This window comes from Protomyctophum bolini (assembly GCF_963924005.1).
Source record: "Protomyctophum bolini genome assembly, chromosome: 4".
Lineage (NCBI taxonomy): Eukaryota > Metazoa > Chordata > Actinopteri > Myctophiformes > Myctophidae > Protomyctophum > Protomyctophum bolini.
Window position 1 is genome coordinate 9,963,059 of NC_137865.1, and position 21,556 is coordinate 9,984,614.

At 44.9% G+C, this 21,556-nt stretch overlaps 1 protein-coding gene across 1 annotated transcript in view; it reads left to right on the top strand.

The window, feature by feature from the left end:
* Nucleotides 1-21,556, top strand: part of pparab (peroxisome proliferator-activated receptor alpha b) — a 58,517-nt gene that overhangs the window by 2,133 nt on the left and 34,828 nt on the right. Inside the window, exon 2 of the mRNA XM_080761080.1 lies at nucleotides 19,973-20,230. Coding sequence (XP_080617206.1) covers nucleotides 20,014-20,230 — 217 coding nt within the window. The 5' untranslated portion in view covers nucleotides 19,973-20,013. The remainder of the gene's footprint in view (nucleotides 1-19,972; nucleotides 20,231-21,556) is intronic.

The following is a 21,556-nucleotide window of genomic DNA, read 5'->3' on the forward strand; positions in this document are numbered from 1 at the left end:
ACCAATTTTGTGAATTGGTTTAAAGCCCCACTTATACCATTTGTTCTTGTTCATAAACACCAGAAGTGTGACAGTTAGTGTGACAGAACTATTGCTTGGGGATAGTGTGTGTGTGTGTGTGTGTGTGTGTATATATATATATATATATATATATTGTTGCAAGAAAACAAACTTAAACTCCACAGGCCTACCTGTCCTACACCGTGTAGGCTACTTCATTGACCAGGGTCCTCTATGGTCTAATGGTCTATACTTTTCCCCCTCTAGTCTACACCAAATCATTGTAATGTTCTGCACAGGTTTCACTGTGAGGAAAATATTGCAGATTTATATAGCACTCTTGACAGACTGCAGCTAAAAATACTGCAGTACTGTGTTTGTTTCTTTGTCCAAGACTCTTGGACGAAGAAAAACACTACTGCATCTTCTAGCTGTCTGTGGAGAGATGCAAGACTGTTTAACATAACAGTACAATATAACAATACATGACACTCAGAGTCTCAGACTGTTTTGTACTACAGTGGATGCTTCCAAGGTGAACAGAAGATGACTTTAGAATAGGTTTATTGTTGCAGTTCACGGACACACAAATCCGTCCACATGCACATCACCAGACTTGCAAAATTCCCTTAGTCTCTCCACACTGACGTGGAGTTTACCTTGGGATCAAAGGTCCTTCCTCACAACTAGATTTCCGTGCCTTATCATTCTGTAGTGTGCTGGTTAAAAATCCATCAATGATCTTGTTATGTTTTCCACTGCCCAACGTTCCTTGACTATTGAGTATTTACTATTTAGTGACAATTGTGGGCTGTTGCCTTTGTATGTAAACAGAAATTACACAGGGCAGACACAACTATAATATGCAAAGCCCATAACTGAAGGAAAAACATATACCTCATCATGTTATGCATGTATTTTATCCAAAATGAAATGCATTTGCATGCAATGTTTTAAAATGTATTCATGAACATTTTTGAAATTTCTTTTTTTACCAAAACTTGCCATTATCAGGTGATCACAGTGTAATAATTGTGACAGAACTGGAGTTTTACTGTATGTAAAATGCATGGTACATGCGTGGTACAGGTGCTGTTGCAGAATATATTGATTTCCGTGCTAAACTTTACACCACCTTAACTCGTGGCGTGGTATGGTGTGGTGGTAGACCCACCCACACATGTGAGTTTACAAACAAGTTCAAGTATGGCGAAGTGCTTCTCAAGTCAACTGCTCTGTTTGCAACTTTGCATCCTGCTGAACTTGAAAAAGGAGAAATGGATCGCTTAGACCAGTGGTTCTCCAACCCTTTGAATTTGAAGGACCCCCAGTTTGTGATGCATTAGGCCGCAGACTCCCCCATAACTCTGTGTGTACAGATGGAACCAAGTGAACTCTTAAACTGCCTTTTTTTCTCCTTATCTACAAAACACGTTACAGTTACAGGCTTGTTAAAGGTACATTTTGGTTTCTAACTACCGGTATCAATAAATTAGCCGGGGGCCCGCTGAATCCCCCCTCAAGGACCCCTGAGGGTCTGCTCAGGGGTCTGCTGCTTTGAGAACTGCTGACAGACTAATGAGACTATCCGCGCACTGCGCGCAGCACACCTCAAATGAACTTTGCACTAAGGAACAAAATTACCATTTGCTTTAACATGCATCAGTCCTTATCAGCACTTGTCATTCAACTTGAGTTCAACATTGCAATCAGAGGGACACAATACGTTTAGGCAGCTCTTATCTCTTAACACTCGCACAATGCAATGCATACAGCAGCATACAGTATGTCTTATGCAGTTTCTGAACTCCACCTCTTTTTTTTAATGTGGCGTCAGCACTTGGCTCAGGGGTAGAGTGGCCGGATGGGAACGCAAGGTTCCCTGTTTGATCCCGGGCTCCCCCATACTTGGTGTCGAAGTGTCCTTGAGCAAGACTCTTGCATGGCTTCCTCCGCCATCGGTGTGTGAATGTGTGTGGGTGAATGTGCTATGTACAGCTCTTTGGATAATTTTATTATCAGGAAATTAAGCTGGTTTCAGTGTTAACAGTATGTTCAGGGTCTGTGTTGCCATTTGGCAGAGCTACGGTAGTGTCTGGCTGGGTTGCATCATGAATCGTCCTCTTGTGATCAAGCCTTGCCTAATGTCTTAATTTATGCTCTGGGTCTGTCGTCCAATGATGTTGCATGACGGAAATAAGTAAAATAACCGATTTCAAGCTGCCTCAAACACATCGCAGGTGTGAAATGTTAGGGTGGGCTTGTAGATCGGTGGTTATCGGCGAAACACACAGTCGCACAATTAAGTATAGAAAAATCAGGTTTAAGTCTTCTCCAGGAAGATAACCTGTATATGTGCACTGAAAAGCCTTGACGAGACAAACACAGACGAAACAGAGTGAGCGGGACGGCACGGCGCGCTCCTTTTCTCCTCAAACAGGACTTTCAGGTTTTCTTTCTTAACTGAACTTTTGTTTTTGAAGGGTTTATCGTCTGGCTGTTATATGTGTCCTTAGAGGAGTGTTTTGTCAGGTACGCTGGCAACCAGAATCCAGTCGCACACTAGACTTCTTATTTCCCTAGTCTCTGTCTACGGCTTCACCTACGGCAGTTGGAAAGGCAGAAAGAAAAACTGTAAACAATGCCATATAATTCACATGATAATTTCTCAGTCAATAAACACTAAAGGTACATGGTTCTGCCTTTGAAGACTTCACACCAAAAGTCTCACTTGGAGACTTTACATTAGGAAGACAGGAGGAGCATGTAGGACTTTGACATGTCCCCGTCACTGGAACCAATTTAAGGAATTGTTCAGCTCCAATATGGATCTGTAACTACTGCCATGGGCTCTGTATGCAGGCTGTCTGGCAGCTTTTGTTTTGAACTAAAATGTTGGTCAAAAAAACAAGCTTGCGTAGACTAGACAAATGAGAAGGTAACAAGGAATTCCACTTAATGATTTTTATTTTTGCGAAAAGCAGCACCCCGAGGCGGAGGACGGTCAAGGAACTGTTGATTATATGTGGTTTGACCCTTCTTCTTGTGTCTCCACTATGTCTGACCTTCACCTCCTCGGGCTGGTCTAGGCGTTGTTGTGAGTCTTCCCCTGGTGGTTGTAAGTCTCTGTGGGTTGGATAGGATTGAGCTGTCCAGTCAGACTTACAGTAAGCAGCTCTGAACTGGACAGCAGATTGTCTGACTATAGTGAACATCACACTGGAGAGCGCTGCTGTGGGCTAAGTGTGTACTTATGAAAACAGTGGGGTTAACCACTATGAACCTCAACCTGGCTATTTTGAGCATAGAGGTGAAAATGATCTAGATTTGCTTATTTCACTATTGGTCGTACAATGAATTATATATGGCTTAAGGTGCATGTTAAATACTAAACGGCAGGGTTGTATGTGGATCTTGAATGGACAAACAAAAAAGTGAATCTTTTCTCTCCCTGCAGTTTCTGTTGTACGTCTGAATGTCTGTATTGCTTTCTGTGTTTCTCTCTCTCGCTCATTCACTCATTTCTGGAACAGTTCTCAGTCCACCAGTCTCTCTCTCTCTCTCTCTCTCTCTCTCTCTCTCTCTCTCCCCTTTCTTATGTGACACTAGGGGGCTTCAGGTCATCTCCTGGTGGTCGTGTCTGCACAAATCCTCCTCAATTACCTATCCCTTCTCTGATCTGCGCTCTCCCAGCCTAATTCCATTACTGGCCTCAGTGGCCTAAAGCCCCCCACTCTCTAGGTTGCAGCTCTGACGACCTGGCCAGACGGAAGGAAGGGGCTTGTTTCTTCATCTTTGTTTTACATAAATCTTCTGTTTTGTTTTCAGATGAGTGTCCAAATACATTTTGGGGGTGCTTGACATGATGTCTTTTTAAAACCCACTGATCTATAACATGCTGGGGGGTTCTGCAGCCTAATGCATATCAAACCGGGGGTGACTCAAATTCACAAGGTTGAGGATCACTGATTTATGGCGCACTAACGGCAGCATCCCTCGGTCTCGTTGCTGTGCTGACGACGGCCGAGTCAGTGGGTTTTTTCGGTAGCCAGCCCACTGCAGGCCCGCTGCCAGGCCGGTCCGCTGGCTCTCTGCCCTGCGCTGCATGCATGCATGCATGCCTCCCCACAAACACGTAGGCTGATCTGGCAGCCAGAAAAGGGGAGTTCAGGACTCCAATGTCATGCTGGAAAATGTAACAGGAGACAGTCACAGCTGTCTGAGTAGCAGCCAGAAATGACTCCACTTGTTCTTGTCTGAGATTGAGAGAGGGGATGGATGGGGCACGGTGTGGCGCAGTCGGTAGCGCTGTCGCCGCGCAGCTAGAAGGTCCTAGGTTCAATTCCCGCTAGGGGACGCTGTGGGCGTGTTCTCTCCTTTTGCATCATCTGTGCCCAATACCCTAGGTGGGGTTGGCAATAGGGCCTTTTGCAAGAGTTTGCAACATAAAACTGCAGTAATCTTGGTCTAAACTGCCTCAAACATTCCATGCTCAAATGGACGGACGGACACAAAGCTGTGCATTGGAGTGGCTGCACCGCTCAAAAAGAGAGGGAGGGGGTCATTGCTTCTTCTGAAAACCTTCTATGAGGAGATTGTGTGCACATCTTATAGTTAATAGCTCCCGCACAAACCATAACCCTATAGGTCTTCATCAAGCAATGATGAAGACTAAATAAGGTTGAAACATTGCCCTCTTTTGAGAGTTATAACTCGGTGTACGCATACTTCCTTGACCTCACTTCCTCTGAAAACACCCCAAATCTATAGTAATTTCCTCACGAGTGCCACTGTGTAGGCACTAAGCGTGTTTGTTTGATGCATTTATTTCTTACTTTTATTATAATGTCCAGTCCATGCTCGGTGATCTGTAGTGTTACTTGAAAACGTATTAGCGTCCCTATTTTAGGCATGTTTCCCCCCCCCCCTTGCATACATATACCTTTTTCCCTGTAAACTTAATTGAAGAAAATCAGTTTGCTAGTGTTTTTGTGTCGGCTATTATTTAGCCAGGTTGGATTAAGGCAGTGAACTTAGCAGCGATCATGAGAGCCGGGTATTTCATGGATCAGTGGACAAGGCTCAGACCATGGAACTGCAATATCAGTACCTGCGTTGGCTGAACCATGGGACAGACCTCTGCCTGTCCCCTCTGCATCATTCACTCCAAACTCTTCTGTATAGGAAATTAGAACCTTTATCCTTTCTTGGCTAAGAAGAGTTTTTCTTTTCTTTTCCTTTTTTTCTCTACACTGCACTGAAGGATTGGCATAATGCCAAGCTAAGGTTTTCAAAGACTCCTTTGCAGTGTTGCAGCACAGCCCCGTCATCATGCTTCGAGTCAGACTGATATATCGGTTTGGCCGATACATCAGCCATTATTTAAAACCACTTTCAATTTTAGGCATGGCATTACTGGTGGAAAAAAAATCTATGTTTTCCACAAACTTACTATCTACAAGCTCATAGATTGACATTGATTCGAATTGATTTAGTAGGTTTTGACAAATGATGGGTCAAAAAGTAAAACCCTTTGGTAATATGTTCTGTGCATAACGGTGTTTCCAGAAGGTAGATAGCATACCCATTTCCTATTCCGTTTCGGAACCTCCTAGTTATATATCTGTCGACCATTAAGACCTGATAGGCCCATTCTACAAACTAAATGTTCTAAATGTTCCAAAAATATAAAATGTACAAGTGACGTGCTGTGAGCTTGTACAATTGCTATTTTTGAATGGCCAACTCAACAATTTAAAATGACACGGATGCTTTCCTGGTTTTAATGGACTGGTCCAGAGTAGACCTCAGTATTCCCAGGTTTCCAGAAGGTGGAAATCTTTTTTTGGAGCAGGAGCACATTTTTGGTTTCTGCCAGGGCTTAATTACGGCCAAACTGATGACACCAAGTTAGATCCACTCTAGACCGGATGTTGGCGTTGATGCCAGTCTAGGACCAGCCAAGCTCTCACAGACTGATTGCTGTGTGTGTGTGTGTGTGTGTGAGCGACTGTGCCATTCATCCTAAGGGAATGAGGCCATTTGTACGTTGGCACAGCCTCCGGGCACAGAGAAGCTGCATTCTTTTCGGCTTGTCCTGTTTCTCTCTGTGCTAGCACACTGTGTTTAATCGATTATACAAATAATCGATGATAATTGAATACAGTTCACCCAGTGGGTAGTTTGGCTATTGTTCCCATAGCTTGAGGGGACCGTAATCATGACAACAAGAGCCCATTGGCCGTGGCTCTAGTCTAAATCTCTGCTGTTTTACACAAAAAAGCTAATAAGTAGCTTACATTTGTGGAAAGTGAAAAAAGGGCCATGTCACTGTCTTCAATCTTCATGTGCCTTTATGCACGTTCAGACTCACTGAGGAGGAAAGTATTGTATAGTATTGTTCATAATGCAGCTCTATACTGTTCACAGTGAATAGGGACTGTACACCAGTATGGTTCATAACCCTATACTCTTCACAGTGCATAGAGATTAGACACGGCACAGCACAGTGCAGTAATAGGCAGTATGGCTCATATCATTTCAACCACAACCCCAATTACCTGTGTGTGTGTGTATTGAGGCCCCTTTTCCAACGGGGTTGAACCGGTTCAGAGTGTTTCCACTGAAACTGATGTGGTTCAGAACCCTAAGAGTTGGTTCGGAACTGGAACCACTGTTAATGACGGTTCCGTGAAATCACCAATGGTTCCAAGAATCTAAAACGGAAACGGTTCTAGATCCAAAATTATTGTGGTGGAAAAAAAGGCCTGAGTGTGTGTCAGACAGTGTTGCCACACCTGCTTATCATAAGCGACTTTTATTTTCTGTAACGTCTCTTGTAAATATTGGTGGTTGCGGATGTTTGTTTATTTATCTATTCATTTGCGCTTGTTTCCTCATGTCGTTCAAGCCAGTTTGAACATTGCGACGCGTTGTGAGATTGCAGATCTGATATTCTCAAATAGCCAACGTATCTGTTCAATGTGCTTATGTGGCCTATGGTCGCTTCTTTTGGGCTTGTTTTCATGGACCTCGTTGCTCTTGCAAAATCTGGCAGCAGTGATAGAGACGGTACAGCACAGTATGGTTCATATCAGTTCAAGCACAACCCGTTGACTGTGTGTGTGCATTGAGTGAGTGTCAGCCCTTATAAACACAGGGCTGTTGTAAAGATAGAGTCAGCTCAGGCCACTGGTACAGGAATTTGTTTTTCTCTCTCTGGCTGCCTTTAGCATATAGCGGCCATATTTATGACCTCAGTAGATGCACAGAATTCTTCTTTCCCCCAAACCCTACATCTGTCAAAGTCAAACAAACAGCTGGAGAAGATGGCTGGCGTTTTCCATGCTCTCGGTTGTGATACAATGCAGCAGGGAGCTCATTTGAACCACTTTCACTCCACACCACAAATTACACAATTAAAGATAGATGTATAGAATTTCAGTTGCCCAAGGGCAGCAGTTAGTTACAGTTACAAAGTTACAGATGCAGAGTAAGGAAAGTATCAAGCACTACAAGGTAAGAAATAACAAATAAGAATGTGCAGTAAATTAAAACCAGTAAGACGCCCTAAAGAGCGAGGTCACGTGCACGCATCCGCCTGGGTGAGCGCTGGCGCTTTGGCATGGGGGTTCAGGTCAACATATGGAATGAATTCTGTACTGGCCATATATGGAGCGTGTCTTGAGTGTACAGTGTTTGATGAGGTCAGAACAGGTCGGCTCCATAAGGGTGGCGGTGGGGGCAGTGTCTCGAGTGTACAGGGTTTGATGAGGTCTGACCATATATGGAGCATGTCACATATGGAGATGGCCATATATGGTGGCGTGACGTGTCGCGCCTCGTGACCATATATGGAGGCGTGACCGACCAACTGACGGGAAATGAAGATTTTCATAGTAAACTGCAACATACGGTCGCAATAAGTTGTATATTTCAATAATAATCTATAGAGTGCGTGTTCAGTAAATGATAGATGGATACCAATTCTATCCTATCAGGAGAGAGAACTCGGGATACAGTATAATCAAAATAATAAATAAATTACTTTACCCATTCAGGAGGGGAACCCCTTTTGGTGTTTTAAGCATTATGTTATACTTAAGCTATTAGGCTTGTAGATCTGCTATTTCTGAAAAATCGTGAACATGTGGAGCACATCTTTGAATATATATATATTCTTTCACAGCGAGCGTGCGTGGGGGGCGGGGGGGAGGATCATCATTTTGAATTACTGACATAGAAACATAGGTTTTTCAGAAAACTTTTTTAGAATCGGCCTCAGTCCGAAATGGGTTAAAGCAGCACTATCGAACTTCTAGCGCTTCTGATCTGCTCTTTTCTACACCAAATCTCTTTTCTGAAAACGGGTGATCTACAAGAGCTTGTAGCTATAGGTTAATTATATTCGTCCCCCCCAGAATAGGGGCGTGTTGGTGCTCATGTGGTTAATGTAAATTCTGCGTCTGATGTCCGATCCGCCCGACTGATTTAGACATAAGCACAACTGGGATGTGGCAGTCAAGAGTGTTTGGCAGTAAAGGGGGTTCAGTTAAGGACGCTGTTTGTTTAGAGTAATTTCTTTTCACCAAGCATTTCTGATCAGATAGTGTAGAGACTAGAGAGACAGGAAACCACGGTCAGAGAGAGGGGAAACATGGGAGACAAGACTCTGATATGAACTCGGGCAGGTAAGGGGTTAACGGGTTCAGTCCATCCGACGTGCCCACACGTCATAAGCAATCCAACCGACGGGGTGCTAGGACGTGTGTACACGTCCTAGCACGTGTACACTACACAGGTGCTAGGACGTGCATGATTTACATTTTCCTGGCAAGTGAACATTAACCTTTAGGTAAAAGCTCATGGCCTGATAGGCAAGTGCTTTTTGAGACCTTGGTGTTGACCCCTGTCGGTCGGGGCGCAGGCGTTCCACAGGGAGAACTCAGGCCGCCTGTGCACTAATTTGGCACACACCCCGCTTTAAGGACATTGTGCACGTTGTGCAAGCGGTGCTCGGGGCCGTGGCGAGTTGGAAACAGCGAGGCCCTGTGGGAAACAGAGAGTGAGAGAGAGAGAGAGGGAGTTAGAGAGACTCTGCCATTGGTTGCTGTGTAGACATGGTGTGTAAGTGAGGCAACAGGCCAAGCAGAGCTCTCCTCAGTCAGATGCTCGTACAGTGCAGCGCTGCGTCCTGCTGCTTTGTCACGGCAGGTCAAGGTTACTCAACAGCTGTGTTGTTACCACATAGAGCCCCCACTGACACTGACACCAACTCTATTGTCGCTTTGCCGTCGGGCAGAAACCTCTCATCTCCATTATTCTAAATGAACGGCCTACTCGATCATACCTACAGGGTCACACAAAGCTCGAAATACGGCGCGAAGCGACGCGCTTTGAGCTTGTATAGATATGCAGTTTTCTTTGCTACGTTTTGAATTTGAATCCTGAAAAGTAACCGTTTTGGACATATGAGGTTTCCGTCCGGCAGAGACTATATCACATAACTTACACTCCACCAGGGGTGCATGAAAGAAGATGTACTCTGATGTTTTTGAACCCCAGCATCCATATTCTCTTGTGGAACATTTGCCAACAATAGCAGGTCTACAAGTTCAGGTCTATAAGTTAAGTGTGTGTGTGTGTGTGTGTGTGTGTGTGTGTGTGTGTGAGAGATATATTACAGCACAGTTGTAATAAAGAATTCACATATCACCGCACCTCGTCAAGCCTCCAGTATCGGCTCGATGCGAAACATGTTGCACCGAGCCTAGCCTGGAAGCAAGCGTCGACAGTAGCTCTGGTCCATAGCGTAGTTTAAAGGACTCGGGAGGAGTTCTATGGTACTTAATTTGATCCTTTCCCCTCACACCTGTGGAAGTGCAGGCTGTGCAGCCCCTCGTTTTTTCTTCTTCATGCCCTGATGAAGACCGCTTGGTCGCCCCTCTCTTTTCTTGTGAGCTTGCAGACTGGCTATTTTGGGAAAGTTTTCACCTATAATGACTTGCCCAAAATAAGGATGCCAGGTTTGAACATGGTTAAGAAGTTGTCCTGTACGTATACCGACTGCAGGTCCTGAAGTATACTGACATATTAACAACTCAATCCCTCCAGACTTGGCAACCCTGGAGTTGAGTAGGTGGCGAACATGTCGTCTACATTTCACAAGTAGATTACAGCTTTTCATCAACTAAAAAGTTTGGGAATTTGTTGTGTTGTCAGGTTAGCCTGGCCTGTAGTCCGAGTGATCATGACATTTTAGTTGATGATTAATTGTCAAACTAATAATTGTGTTTAAATATTTGGTTTTGAACATTGGAACATAAAACAATACTAATTATTTGTTATGTGTTAACTTTGGCTTTTAGGATTTGGAAATAAACAAATGTATGCTTTTGTGTAACGCTGTAGTATGAAATAGGCCATTCATTTACAAAAGAATAATATAAAAGTTAGAATATGGAGATAAATAAACAAATGAGTTTGCATTGTGACCACTTGAAGTCACGTGGTCAGATGGGTGGGCCGCGGAAACCTTTGAAATGTTCAAGTGGGCCCTGATCCAGCATGTAGTGTTGCCATGTTAGCATGACACCATGTTGTCATTGTGTGTGTGTGTGTGTGTGTGCTATTTGTAATTTACAGCGTGCGTGCGATTTGAGACGCCAAGTCATGAGGCAAAGTCCACAAGGGGGTTTATTATGTAACTTGTGGGTTTAATGTTTCATTATTGCTCATCTTCATGCAGCAGTACTAGTGTGGCCGACTGTTGCTGCATGTGACACGTGTCACCGCAACCCCAACACTTAGCGCTGACTCACTATCCCGGCCATTACCCCTACTGTATATTATACCCCCCCACCACAACTCAAGGAAATCACAAGCGGCTGCCTTGTTAGGAAATGCACTGGTTTGGAATGCAATCAGCACAGCAAATAGAGCAGATTAGCTGACATTAGATTAGCCTGACTGATGTAGCGGTGCGGGCCGATATGTTGGCCAGTATTAGTTATTATTTGACCACATCGTATATCAGTGAACATGCATCTGATGTGTCCTGATTTTAACCACTTTTCAAGAATTCAAGTTGAAACCATACCATGTCAAAGCAACAATTATCCACTTAAAACCACTTGATATAAAGCCTATATACTGTTGCTGTTGGGTAGAAAACTTATCTCCATCTTTTGGTAAATTCATTTAACACCCTGCTTGATCTTCCTACAGCGCTGCGTCACACAAAGGCATCAAATCCCAAGCGGTGATGCGTTTTGAGCTTGTGGACCAGCTACTGTCGCTGTTTTTGAATTGGAGTCCTGAAAAGTAACAGTTTTGGACATACTCTATGAGATTTCCATTTCCACCCGATAGAGACCATATACTTAGTTGACTCCGGTCCCCCAGGCGTCTGTACTTGTCTTGTCCCCCTTCCTTTTTACTCTCTCTACCAAATACCTTCACCGAGTCTCTTCACTACAGAGGAAACTCGTGTCATTTGAACATTCGCCAAAAATAGCAGCTCGGCATGTGCAGCTTGTAGTTGTGCTATTTTTGCCGAATGTTCGCCCCCAGAATAGGGATGCTAGGGGTCATGTGGTTAAGTCCTGTATCTAGAAGCAACAAGTTGTGACCTTGCAGAGCGAAAGGAGAGATCGACTGTAATGGATGCTCAAAGGAGATAAAAGCTGAGTTTAAAAAGGTCTGGCTGGTGCTTTTAGGAGCAACGGGAATCAAACTTTAAAAAGAGTGATCCAAGCACTCTAAAAATGATGGCGTATAGGACGTAAAGTCAAGCTCCTTTTATTACAAAAAAGTTAAAATGCCAACAGTTTCGACTAAACGGTTTTCTTCATGCCCTGATGAAGACTGCTTGGTCGCCCCTCTTTTTTCTTGTGAACTTGCAGACTGGCTTTTTTGGGAAGGTTTTCACCTATAATGATGTGCCCAAAGTAGGGATGCCAGGTTTGAACATTGTTAAGAAGTTGCCCTGTACTACCGACTGCAGGTCCTGACGTATACTGACATATTAACAACTCAATCCCTCCAGATCACAGCTCTCCAGTTACCTAACCTACTGTACATGGCTGTTGAGGGACTTGTCATTGAATGTATTAATAGAAGGATTGCATTTCTATAGCGCCTTTCTAAGTACTCAAAGCGCTTTACAATGACAATTCATTCACACATTGGGAGGTGAAGCGGCGAACAGTCAACGCCAGCGTCCTCCCTTTGACACGTGAACCTTCACAGTCACTCCGACATTCATGGTGGCAAACGACATGTGGACTGGAGGAGTCGGGATTCGAAACGCCGACCTACGGATCATTGGTCGACCTGCTCTAACTCCTGAGCCACAGCTGCCCCACAAGTCTATTACCAGTCCAGTCCCAACGCTTTAGTATTTATTTTTAAACTTAATAAACACAAACTTCAGAAACTTCACAAACTTCCTTGTCCCTGAAACAAGTCAAGGTGAATGACCTGATAACGGATAGCGCTTGAACTGTGAATCTGCAATCACCTGGATCTCATGTATCATAAACTACAGCTAGCAAACAGCCCGGAGTCCATAACCTTACCCATGCACTAACATGTATTCATGCTCGCTCCTTCTCACCAGGAGATGGATAGGGTGCCGCCCGGCTATCGTTAAACACGGTGCGTTGGCGATAAGAGAGCTAATTCACTGTTTACTCTTCGGGCACGGTCCAAGCTCTGAGCTGGGCCTCATAAACTCGCACTCTTCAAAGAAGTTCTGATGGACAGCCCAATCGGCCAGTTCCTCTGTCCTGTCCTGTGAGAGTGAGACCACTGACTAGCCCCTCACTGACCGGCCCCTCACTGACCAGTGGCCAGCCCCGGCCCGGCCCCTCGCGGGCCCCCAGCTCTCAACGGGCCTGTCTGAGCTGTGTTCAGGACCACGGGTCGGAGGGGATTAAATATTAACCTGTGGTTCGCTTTCAAAACGCACTGTAATCGTACTTGTTCATTGAAGTTGATGGATTGTCATGTAGTGAAACACCAAGGTCACATTTGGAGACTTGGGTTGGGGATGTTTTTTTTAGTTTTAGTTTTTTCATTCAGGAATGTGTGGAGAAGTGTCTTGTTTAAATATTCATTCGTTTTCTGAAATCCTTTGAGCTGGATCTGTCTCTGATATCGTTGATTCTTAACCACATTAATCCTGGCATCCCACTTTTGGGCAATTAAAAGTCAAAAGTGTATACGTTCCAATGTTCAATGCGAAAAACACATTTCTAATCACAATTATTTGAGTGACAATCAAGTACAATTTAATGAGCGTGACACAGCCCTACGTGCAGCCATATCATGATTAGTTGTATTAATGTGTTTTTCAGTGTCTGGTCTAGACAAGCTCATGATGACACCTGTGTCTGACTTCTTGATTCCCTGCCAGGACCTTATCTAACTGCATGTTCTCGCTAGCGCACGCGCATCACACACACGCACGCATCACATACACAGTGATGTTTTAGTTCCTCCTTCAGGCAAGGCCCGGGTTTTGACAAGCATGCAGCTACACTACACTGTGTGTCGCTCCATCTCACAGACATGGGCTGCTAGATTATAGACATGTCAGACATGCTGATTATAGCCTAATCAGTATTGTGCCATAGCCAGATGTCCATCTGTGACTGACTTGTGTGGGAGTAGTAGAGATTTCACAGGATTGGATGTCCTGATCCCGTATGGAGAGCACTTCTCCGAGAGCAATGCATATCTCCCCCCGGCTCTGCCATAAAAGCTGTGGGCTTAGTGGCACATACATTAAATACAGTATGTAATATCGCTACTGTCTGTTGGAAAGCTTGTACGGCCAAAACCATTGGATGTTCAAGGAAATGGAACAATTATTTTCAGAAATAGTGACTACCTTTTCTTGACATTCTTGTACGGTATAGGTTCATTGACAGATTTTCTTTAATAAGTTGCAATAGATACTAATAGATGGAGATGCAAGATTTCTGCCCGACAGCTATGATTCTGATTCATGATATCATTTGCACATGGAAGAGTAAACTAGATGTGCAATGTGCCAGCTTGTAGATTGGCTTAAGTGATTAAAACGATACTTGAATCACAATACCAATATAATATTGATACAATGCACATTTGCACAGCCCTCCTGTATGTGTACACTATCTCCATTCCTGTGGTAACCTTGGGACTTTGGTAGGCTGTACGCACCCCAGTCATATTCTATAGAACGTGTCTGTCTATTTTTTTTGTAGTTGGTGGTCTAGCCTCAGCCTTATAGCCTCCGCAAGCCGCTTTACGGGCTGTCTGCCTAATGTGGGCTGCTCCTCTCTGTACTGGGTTAGCGTACCAGACTACCAGTGGGGGTTGGGTAGGTAGCTATGCTAAGCCCCTGTGTGAGTGTGTAGATCCAACAGACTGTATGGAAAATATATGCTCCATGCCTCCATTCACAGTCACACATTCACTTCTGTGGTTCACTGATTTATACTAATACTTAGTTGCACCTTGCCGATGTGTTTCACCAAAAATAGCGAATCTAAAAGCTCACACCACGCTGCAGCGCAACTCGTTGCGAGATTGGCAATTTTCAGTGAGACACATGATGCGCAAATATAAGTATATAAATCAGTATAAATCTTTTTATGGTACAGTAATTTCAATGGCAACACACTCGATTTAACCTATTTTGTGTTAGAAAGCCTAATGGGGCTAATCAATCGAAAACCAATATCAAACAAATTGATTTATTTCTGACGGCAGTACTGTCACCACCATTTTGTCTCTGTCGGGCGGAAACCTCATGTCAAACAGTTTTCAATAAAAAAATAGCTACATTTATATTCAAATAAATTTTTTGCTAAATTAGCAGATCTACAAGGCCAAAATGTGCCCCTTCATGCCTTGTGGATCTGCTATGTTTTGATGCTTTTGGGTGACGTAATCAAGTAGGCCAGGGCATACAGTTACTGTAGATGAGAGGTTTCTGTCCGACAGCGACAATTATAGTTTATATGATGGGCACTAGTCCCTCCAATGCATGGCTTTACATCATATGGCAGCCTGCAAGTCTATGGGATTTTTAACGTTTGTTTAGACTAGAGCACCACTGGCAGGGATGTGCTGTGGATTTTTTAACTAGCGGAGCTATGTTGTGCGCACTTGCACACGAGTGATCACTGATTGAAATAACATCTAGACCTATTTATTAACCCACACTATACTGTATATCAAATTCTATTTTATTTACTTGCATAATAGGCAAGTGTTATAATTATGCATTTACGTTGCAAACATCACCTCTGTAATTTAACTTCGGAATAGGCTATCGACACAGGTAGTAGTAGTAGTAGTAGGCTTCTTAGCACAATGGACGCATTGGACGGCCATTCCTCAGCGTCTATCGGCAGATTGTGTTATGTTGACGAGGTTAGTGAGGTGCTAAAACTGTGAATGACTGCGCAGGCTCGCGTGCATCTTCAAACTACCAGGGCAGCGCCATGGACAGCCCTACCGTCACCTCACCCCCTTTTTCCCCCCAGTGCAAACAAAGTCTATGGACTTTGAGGATATTACAATGTTTGTTTAGGGCACTTAATACGTAAATCGCTTGTCAACCAAGTCTATGGACTTTAATGTTTGTTTAGCGCACTAAATGACGACGTGAGACGTCATGTGGCCGATTATAAATACAGCGAGCACCCCTCACTTCACATAGGTGTGACTCTGCTGGAATGGCAAACTCTCCGATAGATGGACGTTCTTTACTTCTTTGTCAATTTCCGGGGGCTTTGGTGGTGGACTCCTCCTGTCCTGTGACTGTCCCTCCCTTCCCCCCACTCACTCAGGCCCTTAACCCCTCCGTCGTCCGACTTGTCTCACTAAAACCCCTAAGCGCACAAACAAGTGTGACCTTGCTCCGTCCTCTCTCACTTTAGCGGCGTGCCCTTCTCAGCGGGCTTTGGTCTGGTGAACACAAGAGAGGTCCTGACCTCAGTGGGGACACAAAACGAAGCCCCTCGCCCGCTCACTGTTACCGTAGGAACCACCATTGTGTTATTGTCTCTCTCCATCTCTCTCTCTCTCTCCCTCTCTCTCAGATGTGATATAAGTTGTAATGTCACCTAAGTCAACCGCATCCTGGCTATCTGCCATATCCTATACTCCTAAGTGACCCTCCTGACCCGTGCTCTTTAAGCAGCCATGTGTGTGTTTACATACAGCTCCCTTGTGTTGTGTGTTGACTGACAACACCTCTCAGGGTTAGAGGGTTAGCTTGGTCCACCATGTGCTCATCATATACGTCGTTAGTAGCTACTGGTACAGTGTGTGTGTGTGTGTGTGTGTGTGTGTGTGTGTGTGTGGGGTTATGAGGTTGTGTTGTTATGTATGTTATTTAAATGGAAAGTCAATGTGTGCTCAGGGTATCTGTTTAAACAACGTCTCACCTGTCACTAACTGTGTATAACTAACTGCATCATTCTATAGGTCGTGTTTATTATAACTCTTGCAATTGTGGGCGGTCAGTGAGGTTTGTTTGAATAGCGTGCAGGCCAGTATTTTGAATAATACTACTATTAATTATTAGTGCTAAACTGTTTTTCTAAATATATAATGTATCACAAAATGTAGATTATCAAGTCTGCTGCAAATACAGTACTTGGGATAAAATGTACTTAGTTACTTAAAGGTCCACTTCACCACTTTTCAACCTATCTTCATATAATAGGTCCTCACTAATAATCATGATAAGATGGCACGATTCTTTTATACTCAGTCTGTGTCTCATAGGAAGGCTAAACAAGATTCTTTTAGAAAAATGTTTAGATTTTCATTATCGTGAGAACGATGGCTTCCATGTTCGCATTGCAACTTTTCAGGACTAGAAAGCCTGCAGTTTCTTCTTTATTTATTTTTTGTGGCTTTCGCCGTTATTTTATATTTATTATAGAGTGACAGACAGTAGGCTGACAGGAAATGGGGAGAGAGATGGGGGGATGACATGCAGTAAAGGCCGTCGGGATCGGGAGTCGAACCCACGGCACACTGCCAGACTGGATTACCAGCCAAGGTGCCTGGACCGCTGAGCCACGGCCCAGGCCAGCCTGCAGTTTCTATTAGCTTGTATTCCCCATCGATGATGTCACTGGGGGACGGTTTCTGAACTGCCCACAGCCCTCCTATGAGACACAGACTGAGAGCCATTTTTTCATGATTATTAGGACCTATTATATGAAGATAGGTTGAAAAGTGGTCCTTTAACTTTCCACCACTGTCAACACATCCCATCATGTCTCACCAAGCGATATCTGTCAAAGTTAATTGTCGTCTTGAATTGGCAGCATGGCGGGGCTTCTGTGGGGGGAAGCCCGTAGCCAAGATACTGAAATAGCTGAGAGGATGTGTTGTTATTCCCTCTTGTAGAGGCATGGTAATGAGATGGTGCCGAGTGAATACAGCACATGAGACAGGATGTCCTCTAAACGAAGACCGTCCTTGAGGTCGCCGGGGACGCGAGCTGGAGGCTGAATGCTAACGAGGCTAGTAGCTCTTATATCCCCGCAGCCAGCCAGCAGCGCTAGTGCTGCAAGGTGAACCTGTCCTCCATTCACAATTGTCATTTCCAGTGTGTGGCTGTGTGCAGGGAAGGCACAGGCAGCCAACTACTGAGTCAGTGATCCTAAATTAGTCCATATACCCCCCCCCACACCCACCGCCCACAGTGTTCACTGCCTGGCCCCTGAGGCCTTGTCTGTTTGGGAAGTAGTCCAACGTTATTTTAAAACATGTTGAACAAAATCATGACTTGCATTTTTTTGCTCATTATCTGGTCAAAAAAATGTCAAAAATATATAGAGTTAATTCTTCAAGATTCCTTTAAGTCAAGGTTAGTAAGTCGGCCATTTTCACTATTCATAGTACGAGACGTATATAGTGGTTAGCATGTTTGCACAAAGCTTGTGTCAGATGCTTTGTATAACGTTCAGCTGCTCCTGCAGGCAAAGCTGTTCTGTCCTTAAAACCGGGGTCAGGTTGGCTGGATGCTTCTATGGAATACCATTCATTTAGCGTTAGAACTTTCAGCTTGGAGCGCACCCCACCCCACCGCAGGGGTGGGTGGGGGAGGGGGCTGGCGGAAACGTTTTGAGCGTGCAATCATTCTTCACGTGTCCAAAATAGCACTGTGCCGCATATATACATGCAGGCAGGGTGAAATAAGGTTAGATAAGCCGCCTCGTCTCCAAAGGCAGCCATGTGTGAACGAGCAGCCTGGCAGTGTGGTTGCTACCAGCTGTTAGCTAATGGCTGCTAACCATAAAACCTGGTATAGAGTTGGCAGACATCCCCTTCCTTGCTGTTCTTAGCAGATCGAAGGCCTGCCTAGCCGGGGAAGAAGAAGGGAAGCGTACTGGAGATTGACACAGTTTTACGTGTGGATGTCTGGGTTTGGGACTCTACAGAGCTGCCCTTCGAGCAAGCAGTGGTTCCGCGCGTGCGTGTGTAATTATTTTGGGGCCCACTTGCCTGGTTGGGTAATCACTGCCTCAGAGGATGATGTATGACGGCAATTTGTCCCAAGCTAATGTAATATATAAGGCAAGCCAGGCCAGGCCAAGCCCACTTTTCTTTAGCACACTTTCTTAAGCTGGCTCTGGAGCCTTGTGTAAGTCATAACGCTGCCAGCACAGTGCCTGAGGGAGCCAGGGTGACAACAAGCTTAGTCAACGTTAACCCAACCTTATGCAACCCAACTTTATGCAACCCAACTGCAGTCCTGCTCAACCTATCCAAGCTGGGCCTAGGCCAACCCAGTGACCTATATTCTGTGTCTCTCTGTCTCTCTCTCTCTCTCTCTCTTTGTCTCTCTCTGTCTGTCTGTCTCTCTCTGTCCCTGTCCCCCCATCTCTCTCTCTGTCCCCCCCCCCTCTCTCTCCCTCTCTCTCTCTCTCTCTCTCTCTCTCTGTCTCTCTCTGTCTATTTGGAGCAGTGAGGTCCATGGATCATGTTACTGCGGCATCTACATTTAGCACTGTAGGTCGCGTGCACGGGCCAGCTCCCTCTGTTGTGTCATTTGACACTGACTGCAGGGCTCGTCCTGTCCCGCTCATCTAGTCCTTGTGATGTGTGCGTCATCAACTGTAAGACTAGTGTACGGTCCCAGCAGACCCCCTCCCCATTTCATCACTAAGCCCCCTGAGCTATGTTAGACAGCCATGTGTGATGACAAGATGATGCACTACTACAGTGCTTCTCAAATGGAGAGAAGAAATACTACAGGAGTTACGTGGTAGAAAGTGGACAATGCAAATACTGGACAGTTTTTATTTTATTTGTAATGTCATATATTCTTCAACATATACTTCAAAAGGTGGGTTATCCCATGTGTCCAAAAAGGTGGGTTATCCCATGTGTCCAAAAAGCTACTTTTAAGGATTCAAATTCAAAAGTAGCAAAAATACAAGCTCAAATCAAACTCATTTTGAGCTGATGTGACGGACTAGTTTTTACCACTTTCAACGTATTTTACGTTACTTTTTAATCGAGTCGACGTATTAAAATAAATCTGTCATCGGTCTTGTCTTTGATGCAGTGCGAGTGCCTGTGGTGTTCTTCATTGCTATGCCTTTGGTCAGGGTCATTGTCCCTCTCTCCTCTCTCTCGTACTTTGCCTTCAGAGGTCTTCCATTTTCATAGCAACAGTGTATGAAATTGACAACCCACCTGAATTGTATTTTCTGTTTATTAAAGAGCTGGAGAATCACTATAAGCATTGATTACTTTTTAACGAAAGAATATTTTTGTTTGCTGCCTGCTTTTGTTTTTAGCTAGCGAAAAAAACGGGGGCCGGTCCCCCTGCCCCTGTCCCTGCCCTGACACAAAACATTGTCAGATGTGGGTAAATCCGCAGCCAAACTCGCATATCTTGATGGTCGTTGTGAGAAGCACTGCCCTAACTGTTGTGTCCTTCCTGCAGGCCGATGAGTGAGAGCGCCGAGGGCCCTGTCCTCCAGCACCATGGTCGACATGGAGAGCCACTACGGTCCGCCCTCGCCCCTGGAGGACTCGGTGCTGGGCAGCCCGCTGTGCCCCGGCACGGACCACTTCATAGGTAGCATGGAGGACCTGCAGGACATCTCGCAGTCCATCGACGATGACGCCCTCAGCTCCTTCGACGTCCCCGAGTATCACTCCTCCAGCAACGGCTCCGGCTCCGAAGGTTCCACTGTTCTAGGTCAGTGTTTTTTTTCTCCTCAAAATATGTGGGGTCTGGGGGTGGCGACTCCAGGGGGTCGGATCATCGGATGTAGTTATGATAATAACTAAATGATCGGGAGCAGTTCTGTGTCTTGCTCAAGGACACTTCGACACTAGCTCAGGGGGAGCCGGGTATCAAACCGGGAACCATTTCCAAGCGGCTGCTCTACCGCCTGAGCCTCTGCCGCTGTGTTGTTGTTTATTTGTTCACAGATACTATGTATCTTCTTTAGAGATGGATGCTGCTAGTTCATCCATGAGGTTGTCACAAAACACTGGCATGGGTCTGTCTCTAATGTCCCATGTGCAGAGAGACCTGCTCCTACATCCTCCCCCAGAGTCGTGTGCATCGCCCCATGTTGTTGTCGTCCCCTCAGCGGCAGTACCCTCCCTCCCAGGGACCCCACCCCCCCGCCCGTAATCCCTTATTTACTCCTAGTCGACTGGACTAAGACTGTGGCTTGTTTAACCTCTGACCCCAGCCTACGGCACATCGCGTCTGCTCACGGTACACCTCCTGTAGCTTTAAACGTTCATCTCCTCACTGCGTCTCACTGACCCACTTTTACACATCCTCAATCTGTTGCCCTCTTTTGAAGATGCAATGTACAGGCTCACGACGCCTTGCATCGCACGTGTTGTGACGCTGGTATTTAGGCATTTAGCGGATGTGCCTAAGCAGTAACCAGAGTGACTTTCAACAAGCAAGGTAAACACATGTATAATGCAGAGAGACAGTGTTTTACCTCCGGAAACTAGGATCACCAAGCAAAACAAGAACAAGAACACGCAAACAAGACCTAATACCACCACTTTTACTGAAAACATCCCTCCATGTTCTGAAAATTACCGTAATGACCAGGGGGGCAGTCAGACAGATTTTTTGTGAAGCCACTAAGGAAATGAAAGTTCATATAATGGCCTGTTGTGGCGCTATCATTGGGCTCAAAAAAACCCATAGCCCCATAGAAGTCCATGTATTTTGGCCCAACTTCACCTAGACTGTATTACCTTAATAAACATGGTCATGAATACTTTTCGCTTCCAGTCACTAGTTTAAAGTCTCATTTCTAATGTCATAATATTCTTTTTGGAAAATGATGGCCCCATTTATAAAAAAAATGACCATAAAGTCGCGCATGTTCTGAGGGGCGTGGCTACCGTTACAGTTCATGAACGGGATCCCCCACCCACTCGAGTCAAAATAAAAACCAACGAAGAAGAAGGGGGGAAGTCCCGCCTCGTTGTCTGGGCCAGCCAATGGTCAAACTGGGCTCAAACGGATCTTGAAAGATGGCGACTT